Here is a 23,833-nt window from a genome sequence, read left to right as displayed (position 1 = left end):
TTCAGATTAAGTTAAGCATAATGCAAAACAACAAAACAAGGTCCACTCGTTAGATTGTAGTTGTTAACGGAGACATTCCACCAATACTATACGTATAAATAAATGAAACAATAATTAATCTTAAGCAATAAAAGCTTTGAATTCTGGGACAGTCTGGAACACACTTCTGTGTTCTTCATGTTAAAATCTTTTCTTTATGGTTTTCAGGTTTAGTCAGGAGGGTAATAACAAACTGAAATGCAAAGCAAACCTGCTTTTATTATTGTTTTTTGGCTAAAAAAATATTTCAATAGATACAGTGTGCTTTTTTCTGTATGTACGAACATGCTGGGGAGTGTGAATAATTGGCTTGATTTCCATCTGTACTGTTTTGTTTGGCTAAAAAAGGTTCAGTGTGTTGAAATGCATGGAAAGGTATCAAATGACGGCAAAGGGGGTTGAACGGGTTTATAAACCCCCCCCCTTTTTTTTTTTTTTAAAGAAACATTTTCCTTTACAGGATCAGTCACTGTCTGGTCTAACTGGTATTTTGGCCTGCAGTAGTTCCCAAGTTAAAAACCAGAGGTGTTTTTTTTCTTTGACACCATGTTTTTACTATAGGGCAGGGGTGTCAAACTCCAGGACTTGAGGGCCAGTGTCCTGCAGGTTTTAGATATCACTCTGGGTCAACACACCTGAATCAAATGATTAGTTCATTACCAGGCCTCTGGAGAACTTCAAGATATGTTGAGGAGGTGATTTAGTCATTTGAATCAGCTGTGTTGGATCAAGAACACATCTAAAACCTGCAGGACACCGGCCGTCGGGGCCTGGAGTTTGACACCTGTGCTATAGGGAGCTACTCAGAGGTGGAAATATATACATTAATAAATGACTTAGTCATACTAGCTGTACTGTATACAGCTGTAATTTCCAGAAGTTCTTAAATCAGCAGATATGCCTTTTCATATTTTGAATAGTTATTTTCATTATTTCATTATTATCACAATAAAAGTGTTTGGCTGACACAAGCCACCAGTCATTTTGCAACATTAGGAACTTGGGAATCAGGAAATGATTTTGCATTTTCTTCTCAGAAGATACCCTTTTTTGTTTGAGTAGAGCAAGATACCATTCAGATCATACACTACTTTATCCACACCGGACTCACACTCTACAGTTATAACTTAAAATGTGATGTGAATAAGACCTTTTTCTAACTGTTTTCCTGGTTGAGATTCAACAATCCAGAAAATCTGTCAATAAAAGAAAGAATAAAGAATAATAATATAATTTTAAAAAATCTGTCATCTGCATTGGTATGAACTTATTCATTTCTATCCACTGTCAGCCTAAGTTCCTGTACTGCAAGGAATGCACTTTAAATGTGTTATAACTAAATGTTTCTGGGTTTTTTAAAGAAAAAATGTTGCTTTAAATCTATGCATTAAAATAACCACACATATGAAAAATAGAATAACACACAAATCAGCAGACACCTTTTTAATCGCTCAATAATTCCAAACAGGAGTATAGTGAACTAAATATTTTAAAGAACTACAGAAATAGTAGAATTTGTGTTTTTCTTTATTTCATTTGGTGTGTTTCAGAGTCCTCTGCTCATTGTTGGACCCTGAAGCTTGATCAGACTCTTTGTGGACGCATGTTGGACAGCAGTGTGGGGATGACATCTGGCTTGCGAGTATGAAAGTAGTAGATAGCAGCTCCTCCAACCATGACAGTCAAGCTCATTTTAACCAGTCGACGAGCAGTGGAGGGCTGTTCTGGTTCCAGCTACGGGGGGTGGTGGTGATGATTTTTACTTCATGTTAAAATCATGCACAACAGTAACAAAGAAGACTGCAGAAGAAAAAGTGTAACATCAAACCTTTCTGGTTTTTAGAGGCTGGAACATGCGATCAAACTGGGTAAAGATTGCCCTGTGGGCTCCCTCCCATTTCCCTGGTCCCATCAGCCGGTACTGGTAGGCGGTAACGGGCCCCCAGAGAACCCTCTTGAACAAGGGGTAGTCTGTGAAGAAGAGCCAGAGGAGGCTTGGCCTTACACCAATCTCTCCAGCTATTTCATCCATGTAGGAAACAAAGTCCACCTGCAGTGGGGTCAGCTTTGAAACAATGTAACTGTGGAGAGAATAATATAAAGAATAGTATTATTCTAAAGTGGCACTAACATGGTATAGAAGTATAAGATATAAGAGTATAGCGCAGAATAGATATGCTAGAATAAAGCATTCCTTGTTTATACTTAGGTTTGATATTATGATTGCTTCCAGAGTCTAAAAATTCCAATGCTAAGTGTTCTTGATCATTGCAATATTAAAAGTCTAAAATTAAACACCTTTTAATGGCTATAAAATGTGTAAGATTAAAATGTGGTATGACGCAGCTGCAACCTTTACAGTCTGAACTTTAAAAGGAAAAAAGGAAAAAAAAATCACATGCTAGAATTGTCAGGGTATGCAAGCAGCTGGCTTCAAATTCAGATTTCTAACTGGATTTTTTAAAATGGTGCCGTTTGCTTTTTAAATGCAATTACATGGATAATGAAAATTATGTATGTGTACAGTTTGCTTACAAAGAAAAAAGAATGTGAGTATTAATTTATTTACATGTTCAGACTAATGAGCATTTGTATGTTTAGGTATTATGACAATACACCTGTCTAACCTCTCTATGCACCTTGCTAACCAATCTCACTATAGCTAGAGCATCTTCTGACATATAACAGGAGAAAGGACAATGGTAAAAGACAGGTTGAAGTATTTAATAAGACAAATAGTTACCTTTTTTCAATATTTTTTGTATCTTTTTCAACAGCCTTGATCATGGACTGGCTTGACGGCAGTTTTTTATGTCCTAGGCAGCAAAAAAGGTAATTTGTAAATATAAATGAACTAATTTGTAACTAACAGTTAGGCATGCTAACTGTTAGTAATAACAGACTACCTTACCTTTGAAGACACGAGTGACCCAACGGGCCTGCATTTCAGCCTGAGGCATGATGGCTCCAAGGGCATGAATGAAACCCACGACAGCCAAAGTAGGATGCTCTAGGGTTGGGGGGAAAACATGCTTGTACAGACCCGCACGGTGCCCAGACTTGTACATGGCGTTTTTTGGCAAGTAGGGGAAATCATAGTTGTACCCTGTGGCAAATACAATAGTGTCCACCTGTGACAACAAAGAAATATGGTATTAAACTAAGTCTTCACTGAACAAAGATCTTGGAGAAAGTTGAAGAAAACTCTTCTCTGACCTTTTCCACAGTACTTCCATCATCAAACACCACAGTGCACCCACAGATTTCCTTCACATTTGGTTTGATGATGACTGCCCCGGACAGAATCTTCATTGGTAAGTCATCATTGATTACTGGGATCTGACTGAAGAGCCTAGAGTAGAGTATTTTAATGAGAAGCAGAATCCCTCATCTGACAGCACAGCGTTATACACCAATCTGGCATAACATTACGACAACTGACAGGTGAAGTCAGTAACACCAGTTATCTCTTTATAAGGGAGCAAGTGAACATTTTGTCCTCAGATTCAATGTGTTAAAAACAGAGAATTGGCTAAACATAGGGGATTGAGAGAGTTTGTGATGACCAGATGACTGGAGCAGAGCACCTCCAAAATTACAGCTCATGTGGGGTGTTCCCAGTCTGCAGGGATTAGTATTGTTAATGTTTTCTTTTATATCACGTTGCTGGCTGGCTAAGTGTGCATCGCTTACCTTGAGGAACATCTGTAAACAGGATGGCGCTATAGGAACAAGGAAAGCTGCCGGAGGCAGCGTGATGCTGTAGGTACTGTTCTGAAGGGAAACCTTGGGTCCTGCCATCCATGGAGAAGTTACTTTGACATGTACCACCAACCTAAGCATTGTTGCAGTTTCCATGGAAACTGTGTTCCCTGATGCCTATTTCAGCAGGATAATGTGCCTTGCCACAAAGCAAAAATGGTCCAGCAATGATATGAGAAGCACAATGAGCTTGAGGTGTTGACTTGGCCTCCAAGTTCCCCAAATCGCAATCCTGTGGGATGTGTGGGACAAACAAATCTGACCTACAGAGATCCCACCTTGTAGTTTACAGGACTCAAATGATTTGTTGCTAACATCTTTGTGCCAGATAGCACTGCACACCTTCAGGGGTCTAGTGGAGTCAGCGCCTTAAAAGGTAAGGGCTGTTTTGGGAACAAAAGGGGGACCAACACAGTATTGGGCAGGTGGTCACAATGTCATGCCTGATTGGTGTATATTATAGGGAACTAACGCACTGTGATTGATCTCATTACCTTGGCCTGAGTCAAAATCTATGTGGGCGTGACACCACCTACCTGTGTTTGGGTTTTAGGGCGTACATGGTGTGGTCATACATGGCATTGAGTTTCTTCTCACCAAACCAATTGAAGAAGTTGATTGGGAATAGCTGAAACAGGATATGAACAAAGCGTGTGTTGTACTTCATGTCAACTGGCACACCATTGTCGGAAACTTGCCGGATGATCCAAGCACCACGACGAGTGCTCATGTACACCTGGAGAATGGAAAAGACAGAATTCACCAAAACTCATGAAGGAGTTTTTTTTCTATCTCTAATCAAAAGAAGATAAGAAGAACGAAAAAGCTTTCTTCAACCTGCTCTGCAACTCTGCTGGTTTCCACAGCAATGTCACCTCCAGAGTTTCCAATTCCGATTACCACCACTCTTTTTCCATACATGTCTTCAGGTCCTTTGTAGTCCCAGCTGTGGAGATATTTTCCTTCAAATGTCTCAATTCCTGCAACATAACAGAGGTGTCATATGAAAAGACTAACACACAAAGGTATAAAAACAAGACAGTTATTTTTTTAAGGGTTGATTTTTAAAAATCAGCCATATTTTAATCAAAGCCTTTTCAGGATAAATGCAAAACATTTTACCTGGGAAATCTTTGAGTGGGAGGTTAGGGTAGGTGTAGTGACCAGAGCAGCAGATCACTGCATCAAAGACATGCCTCTCCTCATGTCCATCTCTCTTTTCAGTCAACACCTCCCACCTGCCAGTGCGAGAATAGTCCGGTGCTTTTCTCACACTTTTCACTAAGGTCTAAAAAATAACAATGTAGGCCGATTCAGGTTTTCAGATATCTGCCAAATGTCACCAAAACAGTTTTGAAGAATGTGCTTTTCTCTCATTCTACTCTTCTTTGTTTTTATTACCTGGAAGCGAATGTATTTTAGGAGTTTAAAGTGGTCTGCATACATTCGGAAGTAGTTCAGGATTTTAGAGTGATGCATGTAGTTGGGATAATCAGAGGGAATGGGGAAGTCACTGTAGCACATCATCTCCTTTGAGATATTGATTGTAAGTGACCGGTAGATACTAGCCCTGTTGGGCTCCGAAACTTCCTGCAGAGAAATAGTTTTAAAAGACAACAAAGAATTTTACTCAGTTTCACACGAACAGTTTGCTTGTCAACATGTTTGTCTTCTTAAATGTAGACTTGCCTTGAATTTCCACAGTCCGCCCATGTCGTCACTACTTTCAAAGCAGGTTGGCTCCATGCCTTCTTCCAGACAAGCCTTTATGCTGGTCAGACCAGAGGGTCCTGCCCCGATCACTGCTACTCTGTGCACCATGATGGACCTGCAACCAGATGTTGGAAAATGTACCTGTAATTTTGAACATTTGTGAAATTAAGTATGAAAATGTAAATTTGTAACCAAGGAAACCGTCAATTGCACTATATTCAGGTGACAAGATCTTAATGTTAAAAAAGAAATACAAAAGAAAACATGCATAGAAAACTGTATTAATACTGAACAGTTTTCCTGTTTAAGAATGAAGCTTAAATTAGTTTCCAGCTCGTTTAAAATGCTCGAGAGATTTTTACCAGACCGAGATAAAACGGTCACGTGGCAATCCCTTTCCAATAATCCTCAGTTAGTTTACTTGATTTAAAGTAGTGACTGCAACAATTTAGAGCAATTGATGGTTTAACCATGTTTTACATGACTGAACTCTACAAATTCCTAATCCTGGCATCTGTCATAAAACATTCTTCTCAGAAACAGAAGAGCAAAGGTGACATCAAAGTTCTTTGAAAGACCTCAAGCATGCCAAATGTCCTTGGGCAAGATACTAACCCCATGTTTGCCTACTTGTGGTGGTCAGAGGGCCTGGTGGCGCCAGTGTCTGGCAGCCTCGCCTCTGTCAGTGCGCCCCAGGGCAGCTGTGGCTACAACGTAGCTTGCCATTGCCAGTGTGTGAAGTCCTTAGGGACTGAGTCCTTAGGGACTGAGTAAAGCGCTATACAAATGCAGGCCATTTACCATTTTGTCATTATATCATTGGAGCATGGTTATCATAACAATATCATAACAATGCAAAATTATGTTAATAAATTAAAAGAAATACGCCATCTTATATTCAAGTAATCACAAGCTATTTTAAACCCTTTGTACCCCATGACACACTTAGAAATATTGCTGATTTAAAAATCCCGACACACATATGGAAGCTTTATATTGCAGAAAGTGTCTATTTTTGCTTACCTTGATCTTCCTGTGGTGATTTGGTGTGCCTCTCAAGTGGGGCAAGCATCACCTGACCACAGACTTTTATACAGGGTAACTAATACACACTCTTTTTTTCTTTCTCTCAGTCCTGTCCAAAAAAGGAAGCTACCAAGCTGAACCATGTTTACCAAAATCAAAATGGGTTTGACTTTGACTAAAGTTCAATTCGTGTTATTTTAAGTAGGAAGAGGAGTGCAAATGAGTGACAATAGTGAGCAATGGGAAGAAGGAGCAATAATGATACGCACAGAACTCTATTAATGTATCCATCTATTACACATGACGCAAAACAGTTTTAGATTGGTTCCCCATTTAATTACAAATTCTTACAATCAAATTACGGGATAATTTTCAACAGCAAATTCAAATCCACAGACTATAATACAGCATAACCACACACACAGACGTATACATAAATGTACATTATAAGATCTATACAAGTGATGTACAGTGAAGTTCATAGTATTTAGCAGGCAATGAGTGCAGTAAAATGTATAGAAGCTTCATGTTTGAAAAATGTATAGAATAAGAAATACATTTTGTTCATAAAGTTTCTCAACTGTTACAGTACAGGTTATGAGAAATGTGCAAAATCTTTCAGTACACAACATACACAACTAATTTTTTAAACATTTTTAGTCTTAAAAAAAGAAAAGAATCAATCATAAAAATTATTTGGTCACAAAAATTACCATCCAGCATATTTAGATTTACAACCAAAGTGTAATGAAGTGAAAATCTTCAAAGCTGAAACCTTTCTCACTGGCACTGGGAAGATCATTGGTTAGTTATTGCAGAGACAGCACAGATTGCACAAGGTCAATAAAATATCTGAGTGGGAACAGTCTGCTGAGTTCATACAGGTATCTGGATCTGGCTTAGACCAACTAGCACAAACCGGTGGGAAAAAAAAAAAGACCCCAGAGACGGACACGAAACTTTCTTTTTGTCAAATACACGTAATACAGGACAAAAAAACTGATGTAACTTCTTGTCTCTGGCAGTACTGAGGTGTGTGTTTGAAGTGAGCAAGCTGTTGTGCAACTGACTCAAGTATTTTCTCCCTCCTGACAGAGTGGTTTAGCCATACACTTCAAACACGGCATTAAAACTCATTCACAGATTCAAAAACATATTCATAATGTTTCTTTGCTTTTCTTTGTAGTACTAGCACAACTATTTTTTCCTTTCTTGAATTATAAACCAATCAAAAAGGATTTAAAATTCCCATTCAACTTACTGAGCTTAGTTTTATAATGATGGACTGATGGTGATTAGCTGATACTGCTATTTGAAGTATTGATTCGACTGGCAGCTAATGTTCATATCCCTTCATTTTCTCTGTTGTACTGGGAAAGAAAAAAATATTTATCATTAAAAAAACTATTTGAAAATGTACTTTCACCTTCTAATCCCACATCTTTGAACAGTAAGTGAGTGCAAAATGAATGCACCGATTACAGATTAAATATTAGCCACTGCCATCATCTATGGAGCCAATATGCATCCCTAGTAGAAGCAAAATTTCCTAAATAACACTGCAATTTTACCAGGAAGAAGAAGAAGAAGAAGAAATAAACATTCACTCAGATTTGGCACACAAGTGGAGCAGCTTCAAGGACACAAAAAGGTTAACTACGTCTCTTCTCACGCCCTCCACGTTCTAATGGGAAGGGTCAATAGCCTCTGTGACAATGCCAACGTCAAACACACATTTCAGTTACAACATCTTAACTACTTGCGTCATTTAAAATTTTATTGTTAATGTTGGACCTCACTTGGGCATTTAATCAACTACTGATAGTGGCATTGCACCAAAATGGATTAAACATCAAAATAAATCTGGGAAATACAGCAATATGTGAACTGAAAAACTTCGCGTACAGGTTCAGTCATTGGGTCGGTGTGGATAATTATTAACCCAGTGATACCTAACCCAGTGAAACATGACTGTTTCTTGTGTTTTGACTAAAAATTGAAATTCACATCGGGTTCAGTAGGTCAAAGAGCCAGGTCATCAAATATATAATCTACGAACATTATATCACTCATTATTGTAGTTGAAAAAGAGACATTATTCAGTCCTTTTGGCGATGGCGATTTCCACAAATGCATATTCCACATTTATCGATGCATCTTAGTACATGTACAATGCAGAAACAAAACCATATACCTCATGTCCATTCATCCATGAACCCCTTGCAGCACACACCATATCATAACATAATAAATGAAATAGTAAACCTAACATGGCATCACCTAAATGTGATACCAACAAAATAACTGCTTGCTGCTTTGGCACAAGTGGCAAATAAATTGTGTAATTTAAAAGAAATCAGCTTATTAGTTTTCTATTTACTTATCTAGATTATTGCCCTCATTTTTTTAAACATTGGTGGAGCATTAAAAAGAAGTAAAAAAGTAAAACTCTAGTATTGTTAGGAATTATTTCACAGTGTAGGAATTAGGACAAATTTTCAATAAGAAAATTTTAGGCAATATTTTCTTGGACTGAAATTTTTAATTTTCAGACAGAGCAATCAGGTATGGACTTGAGGAAATTATTTCATTCCAGGTGTTTACCCATGCATTCCATGCATTTGGGGGGGGGGGGGGGGGGGGGGGGGGGGGGGTGTCAAGATCTCTGTCTAAATAAATAAATGTGGGTAAATTCCCAGATGATTAAACATCCAACTATTTTGTAGATAATAACTGAAATGAGTAAAGAAAATAAACAGTCTATGTATGCAAGATAATTCATAATTTTATTGGGTGGGTTATATTGGTTGGGTCTGATTATTGGGTGGGGGGGTGGGGGTCATAACACCCCTAACCCCCCTGGAAATTACGCCCCTGCAGCTATCTTCTAATTTGCTTCCAAATTTATCACAAAAGTCAGGAAATTTGTGTTTGCTCAGTTATTTCTTTGTTGTAACACTATATATTTCATACCGTTGGAAACCCTGTTTATTTCCCCTTAAATGCTGCCATATTTGTAAGAAAAATGCTTTTGTGGTTTGAGCAGAAGTATTGAGTACGTGGTTTGCCCCCATGAAAACCTTGCCAAATCTCCTCTGGCAATGCAAAACTTAGTCTGCTCTTTACTCTTGTTTGTGTCGTTTATTGAGTTGAATTATTGAGGTTTGAAGACACAAGACATGTTGGCAATTTAGCAGTTTGTAAATTAACAATCGGGCTTCAGTAGCATGCGGACGAACCATACGCAGCCACAATAACCTGGCATCTCCTGCTCATGCTGGTTACCAGGTTGGTCACACACTGCTATGGGATCGCATCCCATTCTTCAACCAGTATTTGTCACAAATCAGCCAGTCTGGTTGTGCTGGTAACTCTCGCACAAACAGCACGCACAAGTTGATCCCATATGTGTTCATTGGAAATCAACGAACACCATCCTCTCAACTTCCAAACTCTGGAAGGACCCCGTTCAATGTTCAAAAGTAGTGAGTCCATACTTTAAGAGGCGATCTGACTGCTGTGGACAGAATCTGGACGCATTACTGAATGTTCCTCCACACTTTCAGGTTTCAGTGCACATGTTACTCACACCAACAATGCAAATGGGCCTTACTGTGAAGGGCAGTCATGGTAGGCCTCCTGGCGGCCTCATAAGACTGGCTGTGTGGAGTCTGTTCTGGATTGTCTCACCATATTGTCCAGCATTTTGTCCTCTGTAGAAGACAGCCTGCAGTTTCGAGGTTCTGACAGGGTGAGGAAACGGTTTTCATGTGGTGTTGTCTTCTTGTGACATGCGCTTCATGGCCTACTTCTGACTTCATCCGTTATATGGAACTTGATCTTTAATTTGGAGAAGGTATTAGAGCTCACTCCAAATAATGCTGCAATTTTATTTTGGACAACATCCCCTTGAAGTTGCTCTTGAAGTTGGCAAGAGCCCTATCCAGATCAGTCAAACGTAACATGTTTGGAGCACTAACTGGCAGGGTCACTGGTGCTGCTAGTCAGAAGCTCAAAAACAAAGAATCAATAGCAGAATAAGCTGTTTGGCATTGGCAGAGAAGATTTGGCAAGTTTCTCATAGGTGCAACGCAAATACTCAACTCTGCTGCACAACCCACAAATGCATTTCCCTTACAAATGTGGCACCATTTAGGGGGAAACAACAGGTTCTCCAGCAGTATAAGATTTATCGCCCAGAAGCATTGCTACAACAAAGACATAATCAACCAAACTTTTACTTTTTGTGCAAAGTTCTAATGCAGCAAAGGGCTTAAAAGAAAACCAGAAAACAAGACTGAAAAATTGGTTAATGAAACTACAGATCATTATTTTTTCCCCCTTCATATACGATTATGTATTTAATGTCCAAGAGCATTTAAATGTGAATGAAAAAACCTAACCATGCAATATATTTACAATCTTTTATATATATTTAAAACAGCACACCTGTGAGTCATTCAAGTGAATCAAGTTACTTTTTTCATTAGTTTTTCAGTAAATTTCACAATGAAAATGTCTATATACAGTATATACTCCTGTAGTACTTAAGACCCAAGTGTGTGCATTATACTGCATTCCTGCCTAATAAAGACAAATGTGCAGTGTCTTATTCCATTTAAGTGAAGACAACTCTTAAGCCAATTGATTTTTGGGTGAATTGTCCCTTTAAGCAAATACACTGTACAATTCTGATATGCCAACTATACTGCGTTTGCAAATTTCTGCAAGTGATATATGTAGACGACCTGATAACATTACGGTTAAGTGTATGTAATCCTTCAGAGCTGATAAGTTATCAGTTACATGTACAGTTTTGGTTGACTATTAATGAAAGAGAGATAGTGTTAAAGTGAAACAGACAAATATATGGGGTGCAATTAATCTTTATGAGGGTTTGGATGTGCCTCCTTAAAAGAATGTTATGTCTTCTTATCTGATCAGTAGTCACGTAAAGAAGAAAAAAGGCCCTCTGTGCTCTGTGAACAAAGCTTTGAGGACATGTTAGGGCTTATATCATGATTAGCACCTAGAAAGGCTAGAGGGGGGCAGGTGAAGACAGGTAAGCAAGTTTGCTATATGTGCAGTTTTCATTTGATGTCAGCAAGTAAATGTGAATTGTGAAAAAAAAAAAAAAAAACTATTCACAGAGTAGTTATACAATCTTTCATTAAAAAACAAAAACAAAAACCCAGCATGTCTGATTCATAAATTATAAAACAAGTTACATTCTGGATATTTTTAATTCAGTTTTTCCCGTTATGTTTAATAAATACTACTATTTAATACGTTTTTGCCATGGTTTCCAGATTGAACAACTTATTTCACTGTAAACTTTCAGACAGTGTTTAAAGCTGTGCAGCAACTCTAAAGTACACTTCTTTTGATGCACGCGAATAAGCTGCCACTGGTGGAATGTTGTGGTAGCATAACATTGTGTTCAACACATCTGTTTCACTTTTAAAAACTTTTTGCTAGATTTTGTAAAGACTGAACTGAGCTTGCTTATAAAGTTTGTGGATGTGTAAAGTAAGTAAGAGCCCATTAAACTGTGTTGTGAATGTAAAATTGAGTTTAGACTTTATATTGTATCCTTGAATCAAGCTACAGAAGTGTCATAAGTGAGTTAGAGAACTTCAAGGTAAATGGTCAAACCTGTTCTCCTGTAATCTGTTGGGATTAACCTGCTACTTGTTATAGACGAGCTAGCAGCTACCTCAGAAAGAGGGCTAGTAGTGGACTTAGTTGTCACACAACATGAAAAACTCTTCGTTTTTTTGGGGTTTTTTTTTTTGATAAAGATCTACTCTCTAGTGTCAGCATAATCTCCAATACAACACTTATGGGATGTAAAAAGTATTCTTAATATTTATTTGAATGTATAAAAACATTTATTTTATAACAAAACAATTTTTGTTTTAACACAACTTTATGCTCCACAACATTATTCATATTTCTCTTCAGCAAATATCGTTTTGTTACAAAGTAAATGTATTTTTAAAATGATCCCAACCTTAGAAATAGTGCTGCTTTCAATTCAGTGAGAATATATTACTATAAGGGAAAAAGGTGTGTACGTGCTCCTTTACTCAAATATAAACTACCATTTCCTTAAGTCCTTAAGCTGACTGTCCCAGCAGCCCTTGCAGTGTTTGAGGGGACAGCCACAGCATTTCCACAAGGTTGTACTGGCAATAGCCCATCCAGAACCCAAACATCACATCAGTCACATTGTGCCTGCCCAGCATCACTCGACTCAACCCTACCAGGCCCACCCACAGCAGAACGAGGACTCTCAACGGGGCAGCCAGCACGAGGTGAGCCAGCAGGAAGCGGCCACACATGGCGGCACGCGTGGCATGTCCGGAGGGGAAGGAGTAGCGGTCCACAGAAAAGGTGGCGAACATGTCCATACGATTATGTGCTGGCCGACGCCGACGCACCACCGCCTTAACAATGCCAACCAAGATCAGGTCCAGCAGCAGGCCTGCAGGGGAAGAAGATGGAGATATGCTACAATGCATGAAACAACAACAACAACACAGCCACATTAAAACAAACAAACAAATGTGAATGAAGCATGTTGTATGAAGTGTTTACAGTGATCAAGTAGAGTAGAAAAGCACCAGGTAAGAACCAGACCATAGACTATTTAGTCCATTTCAGTGCCAGCAAATCCTCCAGGATCTTGAAGATTAAGCAGATGAATTAAACTTTGTGTTAACCTTTATTTTTTCCTATTAAAAGTGAAAAGTTAACTTGACTTGCAGATTTTTAGACTTGTAGAAGGCCTACAATAATCTGCAATCTGGTAAAGATTGTTGTTGTTTGAACCAGGGTTTTCTTATTGAAAAAAACAAAAAACAAAACCTAACTGTTATTTGCACCACAATGATATCACAAAGAATTTCACAGTATGATGAAAGGGAAAGATACAACAGCAGCACTGATTACAGGAATGACTGCAGTTTTTAAGTCGTGTTTCTGCATTGAGAGAATGAAAAGCTTTTGGTCTCCTGGGCTGCAGCACTGAAAAATTAATGCAACACTCAGGTGGCATGAAGCCAATTCGCTTCTACGAATCTAATGAAAGGGCTTCAGCAAAATGAAAACAGAAATGCACATTGCATCCATCATTACTGACAACTACTATGTGGTTACATTATTATCTGCTGCTTTTAAGACCTGAGGTTAATAACCATAGAGAGAAAAGGGTTTAGACGGTTTGCATTATCACACAGCAGCTTGCTGCTTCCCTTTTAAGCTGTTCTTTTGAAGTAAGTGCACTACTTAGCCCCCACATCAGAGTGCTGTGTAAGAGGGAGTCTTGTTCCAAACATGTTTTGATGAAGAGCTGGGATTTTACCAATACCAATGCTTACTGGCTCTAAACTACTTAAGGTAATACTTCTTAAAGCCTTGTGTTTATTTAATGCTGATATGAACCACAGTAGTTGGTGCTTACTCACTAACATTATGCATTTGGGAGGGTTGGCAAGTAAATATTAAATGATTACTGAAAGACTATGGGGACATATTGAACTTTTTATTCAATACCCTTGGGGCACATCTCTCTATTGTGGTAAATGAGGTTTAACTAGGGAAGCCCTTATTCAATAGTCTGTTATTTAATGCCCCTTAACATAAAGTTTCTGCCTGATCCAGCTTAAACGGCAGCTTAATTCAGTTTCTGACTTCTCCTTAATATCTGAAAGTGGAAAGCAGGTCATAAAATAGAGAAAATGTCCATCACACTTTGTCATAGGTCAATTTCATATGAAACTATTACTCATATTTTTAGCTTAGAAGCCCATTAAACATTCTGAAACTCTGCATGTTTGTTTTCCTATGATATTACCGAGGTAATACTGCCACCGAACAGCAATAAATGTATAATGTAAAACCACAATAAATAAGTACATGCAATCACGACACTGTGGGCTTTACTGATACCAACTGCTTAATCCAATTATGACTCTGAACACAACCTCGGTAATTAAAGAACTGTTTATAACTCGGTCTAGAATCCAAATATAGGTCTTTGGCATTTCTGGTTTCACTGCAGAATACTCCGGTCTTGACCCTACTCTTCTGAAAACATCACTATCACATGCATTTCCTTGCTGTGGCTTCACACAGCATCACATGGACACTCCCTGGAGGCAAAGAAGCCCCAGACCACTTTGGCACTTCAGTCAACATTTTACATAGCTATCCAGTTTTCCAGATTAAGACCTATTTCATATAATCTTATACTTTTACCAGTTTCCCAAGCTGTGAAGGAACATCACAAAAGGTGTAACAGGTGACATCTACAGGTGAGAGCCAGCCAACACCAATTACACAAAGATAACCCTATATACTCATTATCTGACGCGTTATGAGAGGTGGGATCAGCTCTTCTGTTGCTTAAGTGAAGAAATTATGAAAGAAGAACTGTGCAGGACAAATCAGGACCGGGAAGGAGCAAGGAGCTGTGACACCAAACCCAGCTCAGTGGCGCACTGATATGTATTGAGAGGGGTTTATCTGTGATTACATACGATGCTGGAAGAAGAAGCAACATGAAAGAACACAAAAAGCAGAGTTTTACCCATGAAAAGGTTGAGCATGACTTCTTGTCCTGCAGCACTGTCGCTCTTGTACAGACAGTAGGCGGTACCAGCCAGCCACGGGATACCATGTCCCGATATCTCTAAGAGCTTCATTAAGGGGCGCACACTGCCCCAGGACGAGTCCTCACAGGCACACACTCCCAGCTGCTTGGACAGCCACAGGTCGATGGCCAACAAGGAGCTGAGCGCTACGCGAATGAGGGAGGGGTTGAGCCGGATACCATCCTCTTCAGGTGGCCCCTGACCGCTCGCGGAGCCCGTGGAGGAGCCGGAGCCCCGGCGCCGAGTGGGGCTTTCAGAGGCTCGAAGGCGGGCCGTGGTCGGGTCGGAGCCCTGGCGCTGGAGCAGGTGTGGCGGTGAAGACCGGTTTAGCGGCTTTGTCAGAGACATGAACTCGTAGCGACCGTTGGAGCTCCCGAGCACCGGGCTTCCTCCGCTGCGACCGGGGTTTTTCGCTTTAGGAGAGGGCATGGTGTCCGTTAACTCACCGGCGTAGACAGGTATGTGTAGTGTAGATGCACAGCAGCGGTAAATTTTCTGCAGTGCTGTCCCGGTTGTCGCTTCTTTAGCTCATCTGTTGTACGTTTCACAATTCTTATCACGTCCAGGAAAAGATGAGCCGTGACGCCATATTTGTTGTTCTTCTCGCAAAGTATCCTGGGAAGCTGTGTTTTCGAAACTATTTTATTCCCTTAGCAAAGTTATCGCGACTAAAATTGTGTAGAAATTGTGTATTTTCAAAATAAATAAACAAATAATTGAATAAATACATGTATAAAATTGAGTAGTTTTAAGTTTGCATGTATTTGATTTCTATAAAACTGAGTTAGTACGGTTTAATATTTGCAATCTTTTTTATCTTTTGTTTTTAAGTCTATTTATTTTTTAGAGAACGTTCGTTTAATTCATTTTCTATAAAAATGATTTTTTTTATAGCAAACTGACAAGGCCTAAAATTTATGACGAGTTCGCCATATTTTAATGAATTAATTTATTAATTTTGGTCTTCGTTTTTACATTAGCAATATATCTTTCTTACACTTTGCACATTATTTTTTGAAAAGTTTTTAATTATTTTTTTCTAATACGTTTGCGTCGTTATTCTCTGTTTGTTTCGATAGTTAATGTCGAAAGATGTCGGAAAAAACCCACGTGTTTTAGGACTCTTCTCTGGTTGGTCGGTGAGCTACGCTGGACCGAATGGATCCGCCTCTATCCGGATCCATTGACATATTGCGCAGTGGGGTCAGCATTTTGCTCCTGTCCGTTATCTCTGGTGTTTGAGCTGAACAGGAGAGTCGAGCATGCCTGGACTTCTGTTGGGAGACGAATTCCCAAATTTCGAGGCCGACACCAGCATCGGCAGGATCAAGTTTCACGACTTCCTGGGCAACTCGTGAGTGTCATCTTGCAGCATACAGACGTCGCACTGTAACTTGTTTTAAGTGGGTTTTGGTAATAATGCTGCAACAGTGCAGCTTATTGCGTGCTCAGTCAGTTACCATCCCTTCGCGATTCCTCTCGATTAAAAGCTTTAGCAGATTTTTCCCAGATCTTACTCGCCAGTTATGGCGGCTGACATAGACGGCGTTACACAAGCGTGACCTATTGGTTTAGAGACACTTGTAGTTTGTCAACTACACAAACAAAAAACTTAGTTAACAGTCTTAACTACACGCTGTTAACAGGTAAACTGTTAGACAATAAAATCGACTACAAGAAGCAGTTCATTAGATACTGGAGGTGTAAACTATGTGAAACGGTTGTGTGCGTGGCTGTTTGTTTTCCCTCTAGTCTGTTCTCCACTTAGGTTTAATTGCACTCCTTGTTGTGTGCCTATTGTTGAACTTGGCAGTGCACACATCCTTCAAACATCCAACAATAATAGGCTCGATTGGTTAAAAGAGCAGAGAAAAAAAGAGCACTGTGTGCATGTATAATATTTAACACACCCCCACACACAGCTCGAGGTGAAATGTGGAAATGCACATTTTGCTGTGAGGTGTCCCAATAACATGATGCAACGTCCTTTGAAAAACACCCCAGATATTTAAGTAGTGTTGAAAAGTGTTCCTGTTTAAAGCACATCGTTTTTTATGGGGAGGAGAGAAGAGTGGGGGAAACGATGTGCTTTAAACAGGAACACTTTTCAACACTACTTAAATATCTGGGGTGTTTTTCTTTCCTTCGGAAAAACTGAAACATGTAGTTGTTAGCTGATTTGTAAATACCCAAGAAAATAATTTGCAATGATTTATGGCAAACCATTCAAAATTCAGGCTTCTCCTATATGCAGTTTTATATCCCTACAAATCAAACGCCTTGCAGTTTTTGCCAGAGAAAGCAGAATATTTGGGGGAAAAAAAGAATGAAAACAGTCATTCTGCTATCCTAAAGTTTTGGCACACATTGCGTTATCAAAGGTATAACTGGATCAGATAATTCCAGCTTTCATCAACATGAGAACACCACCCAGTTTTGGTGACTGCCATCTGTTCAAACCGTTTCAAGCTTTTCCTTGTGCCTTTCCCCCCTCATTTGGATTTTTTTTTTTTTTCCCTACCAGTTCAAATTCTAATCCCAAGAGGTGAACAAACTTTGTTCAGCCTCATTTGAAGCCTGGTAGTCGTAGGATATTTAGCCAAAAACATCAAAGAAGCAAACAAAAAACCCAAACTGGTTTAGTCACCCAATAATCAGCTGATCATAATGCTTCTAAACCATGTGATGAGGGGTCACAACAGACTGAAGGGCAAATCCATCGAAGTCATGGCAGACCCCAAACTCACATGATTCCAAAGCTACTTTAAAAAGACCAACAGGTAACTCCTTAGTGGATTTAAAGTCTTGTTCTCTCTGTCATACTCACAGATGCCTGTTGCTTTAGCCTGTGTTTGGAAATTACTCTCCTCCTTTTGTTCCCCTTTCTCTGCTATTTCATCCTCCTTTTTTTTTTATTTTTTTTCTTTTGTTTCGGCTCCTACTCTTTAATTATCTTTTTCTTTCAGAATATTTCTCAGTATCAGTTTGTAAAGCATGTTGGAAGCACAAGGTGGTGAAAGCATGAAAACTTGCTTATTGTTTTACAAGTCTCTTCAGCTTGTGGTTACCTTGAACTTGTGACTTGTTTTTTGTAACACACCCTGTCTATAAAGATTTGAATTGCACACGATGACTATTATAAAGATGATCGAACACATCGGAACTTTTTATTTTAACATTTTATTTTTACTTTTAATTGATGCTCCAAACAGAGGCCTTGTTGAGTTGGAACAACATCTCTTTTCCCCTGCAGATGGGGTATCCTGTTCTCCCACCCGAGGGACTTCACTCCTGTATGCACCACTGAGCTCGCCCGTGCTGCCAACATCAGCAATGAGTTCAAGAAACGAGGCGTAAAGATGATTGCCTTGTCCATTGACAGTGTTGCTGATCACAACAGCTGGAGCAAGGTTAGGAATGCACAAGCACAAACTGTATAAGAACTTTTTTTTAATTTAAGTTCTTCAGGACACCCTTGCTGAAAAGTACATATTATTGAGATATTGACCATTATTTTCAAACTCAACCTGGTATTATCAGGTTATACAATCTATCCTAAGCTTAATTTCTTCACATTTCCAGAGATAATAATTGTCTCATGTCCGTGGACTGGGAAGATCTGGTTCTGTCTGCTCCGTTGGGAGGAAAACCCTGTTTATCTTAACTTTAGTGCTCCTACATGTCTGGTCTAAGAGTAATTAAGTAATTTAGCCTTCAAGTCCCAACTCGAGTTAAGTTTCCAGTAAGAAGCACATACAGTAGGTTAAGTGCTGCAAATAGTATATAGAAACATGCACCTCATCAGAAGCACTAAATGGTAGTTATTTTCAAAACCAGCAAGGGGTGTAATGAAATAGTTTTGCATGGCAAGAAAGAAGGAATATGAAAGTAAATTTACAACCTTCAACTGGAACTAAAGTATGAAAATGATATTAAGTGTAAAATACACTGAGGAAGAAATAATGTTTATTATAATGATTACTTACTTAATTATTGTCTCTTTCTTGTTTTTCTTGTTTCTGTTGTAGTGTATATTATTATTATTGTTATCACACTTTTTTAATGTGGACTTTACTACAGCTGTTATTTGTACATTACTTTGAGTGTAAGGAATCATAGCTGATCCTGGTCAAGCAAAAAGCACCAAACTTTTATAATAGTCTACAAAATGTTTCTCTGAGTGGATCAGAGCTGTGCTGCTTTTTCTTTTTCTTTAAATCTGTGAAATCTTCTACTTAAAATAATCTGGAGTATTAAGTATTTATAATAGAGTATAATACAGTAGAGCACTTTGGTCACCAGCTGTGGTTTTACCTTTTTACTTTATAAAAATACAGATTTAATTTTGACTTAAATATATAATTCTACATATCATTTAAACTTTTTTTTACCAATGTAAACTATTTTTAATGTATTTTGTTTGTCAAAGAAAGTTAAACTATTATGGATTCTTTTTCTTCTTCTACTTCTACCACGTTTATTCTTCAAATTAACAATGATAGTACTACAGGCGAATATACTTATGGCCTTTATAAAACATGCTGCTGTTCCTTATCCAGTAGTTAAAGATTACATGCCGAGGATCTGTGATCACTCATCAAACCTGTGCTGCAATAGTGGAGAGATGGCTGCCAGGAGGGACACAATTATTAACAGAGGATGAAATGTGAACTAACAACCATTTAAAAGCTGACTGTATCTCTTGTCTCTGAACAGGATGTGATGGCTGTTAGCAAAAACGCTGATACTGACCTGCCTTTCCCCATCATCGCTGATGACAAGAGGGAGCTGTCAGTCCTGATGGGTATGCTGGACCCAGATGAGAAAGACAAAGATGGCATGCCCCTCACGGCTCGCTGTGTGAGAAACCCATTCACTTTTTATTTTCTTCAATAAATAAAAGTAAAACAAAAAATAGCACTATAATTGTGAAAGAACAGACAACAATTAGATGCATATTTTTATTTTGCAATAAGATCTGCACTGACTTGCATGCTTGTGAAATGTTTTGGCTTTATACTTGCTGTTTTAATTACCCACCATACCTGGTAGTTAATACTTGAAAAAAGTATTGATTTTTACAGTTAAACAGAAATGTACACTTGCTGGCCACTCTGTTAGCCACACCTTGCTAGTCCCGGGCAATGTTCAGATTCAATAAGGTGCTGGAAACATTCCTCAGAGGTTTTTGGTCCGTGTTGACACGATCGCATTACACAGTTGCTGTAGATTTGTCAGCTGCACATTTATGACGCGACGCTCCCATTCCACCACATCCCGAAGGTGCTTCATTGGTTTGAGATCTGGTGACTGAGAGGGCCATTGGTGGATAGCAATGAGTCATTGGTGGATAGTGAACTCATTTTCATGTTCAAGAAACCAGTTTGAGATCATTTGAGATTTGTGACATGACACAAATGTCAAAGTTGACCATACTATCCAAATCTCACTGCCGAAATTTAGATTTATCAGATCCAGTATTGTCTTTCCTTTTTGTTGTCCTGTTTTGGTGTGTGAACTGTAGCCTCAGTTAGGGCTGTGCGATATGACCAAAATCTCATATCCCGATATAAGAATTCTATCGTCTAATAACGATATAAATCACAAAAATGTAACATTTTCTGTAAATTCTGTGAATCTCAGGCAGCTTGTCTTGTGGGAAGTGTTTCCAGCTGCGCGTCATGTAGCTGGAGTCGAGTGTTTTAATTAACCGATGCATGAAACTATACATTTTTAGACATAAGTTGTAAAGGCCGCCGTTTTCTTTGTGAGTAATTATTACACAGCGTGCTGCGAGGAAAAGCCTGTTCTAACGTTTGAGTCTAAGGTTTATTTTTTTAGCACCTGGCGGCTCTTTTTTTAATTCTCATCCGTAAATAATCTGCTCTTTCACGTGATTCAGTTTATTTTGAAAAGTCTCAACAGGATCTTGAGCTTTATTGTGAAAGGTTTATGTGGAACATAAACAAGCGGACACGCGATGCTGTTACTGTCGTTGTTGCTAACCACGCTTGTCCTTCCGTAGTGTGGTTATATTAAATATAAGAGAAAGAGAGAACTTTAAGAAATTAATATAGCCATCAAAATGATGAAAAAATATTGCCGTAAACAGTTTATTTTGCGACACCACGAAACAAACGATAGCGTAAAATGAAACGATAGACGTTTTTATATGGTCATCCGATATATATTGTTATATCGAACAGCCCTAGCCTCAGTGTCCTGTTCTAACCTGACTGGTGTGTCATTGTTGATGACCTGTGGCATCAACAAGGCACTTTTCACACAGAGAACTACTGCTCACAGTTTTTAAAAATGTTTTTCTTTTTTTTGTTTTTTTAAACATTCTCAACATTTTCTGAAATGCTCAGAGAGCCCACATGGCAAAAACAACAATGTTCACTTAAATCCCCTTTTCTTCTTCATTGAACTTCAGACATACCTAACAAGGTGGCCAGTTATTTAATTATTTTAATTCAGTTAGCAAGGAAACCCTTTTTACTGTTTTAGCATTTTTGGACATATTGAATTTTTTTAAATCTAAAACACAGAGTATATCCAGAGTGTTGTGGTTAAGGAGTGTTATCTCGTTCCACTTTAGGTGTTTGTGATCGGCCCTGACAAGAAGCTGAAGTTGTCCATCCTATACCCTGCAACTACAGGAAGAAACTTTGATGAGCTGCTAAGAGTTATTGACTCTCTGCAGCTGACTGCACAGAAGAAGGTTGCCACACCAGTTGACTGGAAGGTACGTAGTGAAGGCATCAGTCAGCAAGCGAGGTCATCAACAGAGAACAAGAACTGATGTAACGCCACCTGCGCAGCTACTGAGCAGCAGCTCTTAATAAGTTATCCATGCCAAGTGTGCATAATTGAACTAGACTGCAAATAGCAAATAATGTCATTATGACAAATGTAAAAACTCACATTCAGTATCTGGTAAATATCGTCCTGGGACCCAGCCTGTTCATTTTATTATTATTATTATTTTTTTTTTCCATTGAAATTTTTCTCCAACTAAGACTATAGCAGTCTGTCATATTATAAAACATTAGTGTTTTATAGAAATGATTTAAATAGTTGGGAAATATTCACTTTTTGCTAATAAAGACTCATAAAGTGCTTTTAAGTTCTATTAAATATGGGCCTGCAGTGAGTAGACAATTGGCCTAGCACTAAGGCTGAATGCAGAATGGTTCTTTCCAAGCTAGCTGACTCAAAATCCACCAATAGCATGTTACGTCTTGTTTTTTGGGGGGTCAGTTTTAAATTTGTGTTAAACTTTTCTTGGTCTGAAGCACCAACCATTTTTAAGGTCGGCTAACTGCCTCCTAAATTTCATTTAACATTTTAGGTTTATTCCTAAAAAGTGGTTTATTGGGGGAATGTCGTATGATGAAATAGTAAAGGCGTATACCCTGTGTCTAAAATACCCTTACATGTTTTTCAGCCCGGTGACAAAGTCATGGTCATTCCCTCGCTCTCAGATGCTGAAGCTGCGTCTCTGTTTCCTAATGGTGTGACAACTGAAGAAGTGCCTTCTGGAAAGAAATACCTGCGCTACACCCACATCTGAAATCACATTACTCTTTGACCTGGAAATCTTTGGTTAATAATTCACATAAATCGGTGCACGTACCCAGTTAGGTGACTTGTATTTTCAGTCATGCAACATTTCCAACACTGAAGCAGAAATGCCTTATCCCCAAACTACTTATCCCCAAATAAACACATTTTTCACATTTGTTTTGTGCTTTCTGAGCCTTTCCCTTTTTGTACAATTTTTCAACAGTTTTAAACAAGGTCCTCATGTGTAATTTGCCACTAGGTGTCCTCCTACAACCTGGCATGGAAATATTACCATGCTGCCTTTGCTGCAGTAGTGCTTTCTGTCAGTAGGTGGCAGTATGTGTTAAATGGAATCCTCTCTGAGCTATTGGCAAAAGAACCAACTTGTTCTCAACAACTGCAGTGATAGGGAGTGGTACCACATGTAATGAAATGACTACTTGTATTTTCACACATTAAAAAGATGATAGAGGACACTGGTAGTAAAGGTGAGCTCTACTTTCAGTAATGTTGTATTTCTCATAATATGCAGACTTTCAAAACCTTCTCACGCTTTTCTGTTTTCGTTGCGCTGCCTCAGCTTGCAGATTATGCATAATTATGTCTTTAATGTACCAATGAGCATTATGCTACTGGAATATGTTTTTAATTAAGCTAAATCTTTTACTATTTATCTGATTGTACTTTAGTTCATAACACCACATTTAGAATTATGAAGCAGAAACCTTGCTAGATAATGGATTTGTGATTTCCAGCCACAAAGAGTAACATTAAAAGATGTGGGATTGAGGCACTTCACTTTTCAGAGTTTCAGGTTTTTAGCAGTACTTCCAAAGAGCTACCCGCCCCTCCCTACACTCCATGTAGAGGTGTGGTGACGGCGTAATTAGCACTGTTGCCTCACAGCAAGGTCCTGAGTTGGACTTCACCATCTGGCTGGAGCATTTCTGTGTAGAGTTTGCATGGGTTGTCCCTGTGCACTCTGGCTTCCTCCAATACTCCAAAGACACAGAATTAAATGGGTTAGGTTAACTGGTGATTCTAAATTGCCCATAGATCTGAATGCA

At 38.8% G+C, this 23,833-nt stretch overlaps 3 protein-coding genes across 4 annotated transcripts; 1 reads left to right on the top strand and 2 right to left on the bottom strand.

The window, feature by feature from the left end:
• Positions 1-1,467: 1,467 nt before the first annotated feature.
• On the bottom strand, positions 1,468-7,209 carry LOC113016364 (dimethylaniline monooxygenase [N-oxide-forming] 5-like). 2 transcript variants are annotated; one of them, XM_026159150.1, is made up of 11 exons: positions 6,538-7,209; positions 5,491-5,629; positions 5,203-5,391; positions 4,924-5,089; positions 4,639-4,781; positions 4,338-4,537; positions 3,256-3,391; positions 2,951-3,170; positions 2,783-2,855; positions 1,868-2,120; positions 1,468-1,773 (listed from the first exon to the last, which is right to left on the bottom strand). In XM_026159150.1, exons 2-11 carry the CDS (start codon positions 5,620-5,622, stop codon positions 1,624-1,626), a joined length of 1,662 nt encoding a protein of 553 aa, XP_026014935.1. In that variant the 5' UTR covers positions 5,623-5,629; positions 6,538-7,209; the 3' UTR covers positions 1,468-1,623. The 2 variants fall into 2 exon arrangements, with proteins under 2 accessions (XP_026014935.1, XP_026014934.1); XM_026159149.1 differs by lacking the exon at positions 6,538-7,209 and adding an exon at positions 6,130-6,150.
• A 3,741-nt stretch (positions 7,210-10,950) lies between these two features.
• plpp6 (phospholipid phosphatase 6) lies at positions 10,951-15,845 on the bottom strand. The gene is made up of 2 exons (XM_026158696.1): positions 15,134-15,845; positions 10,951-13,027 (listed from the first exon to the last, which is right to left on the bottom strand). The coding sequence occupies exons 1-2, from the start codon at positions 15,624-15,626 to the stop codon at positions 12,660-12,662; spliced, it is 861 nt and encodes a 286-aa protein (XP_026014481.1). The 5' UTR covers positions 15,627-15,845; the 3' UTR covers positions 10,951-12,659.
• Positions 15,846-16,328: 483 nt separating this feature from the next.
• Positions 16,329-22,942, top strand: prdx6 (peroxiredoxin 6). The gene is made up of 5 exons (XM_026158697.1): positions 16,329-16,551; positions 18,451-18,607; positions 19,914-20,057; positions 21,799-21,945; positions 22,648-22,942. Exons 1-5 carry the CDS (start codon positions 16,460-16,462, stop codon positions 22,771-22,773), a joined length of 666 nt encoding a protein of 221 aa, XP_026014482.1. The 5' UTR covers positions 16,329-16,459; the 3' UTR covers positions 22,774-22,942.
• Positions 22,943-23,833: the final 891 nt, after the last annotated feature.

The sequence above is a fragment of the Astatotilapia calliptera genome, chromosome 23, assembly GCF_900246225.1.
Source record: "Astatotilapia calliptera chromosome 23, fAstCal1.2, whole genome shotgun sequence".
NCBI lineage: Eukaryota > Metazoa > Chordata > Actinopteri > Cichliformes > Cichlidae > Astatotilapia > Astatotilapia calliptera.
This window is presented reverse-complemented; position numbering and strand designations above follow the sequence as displayed.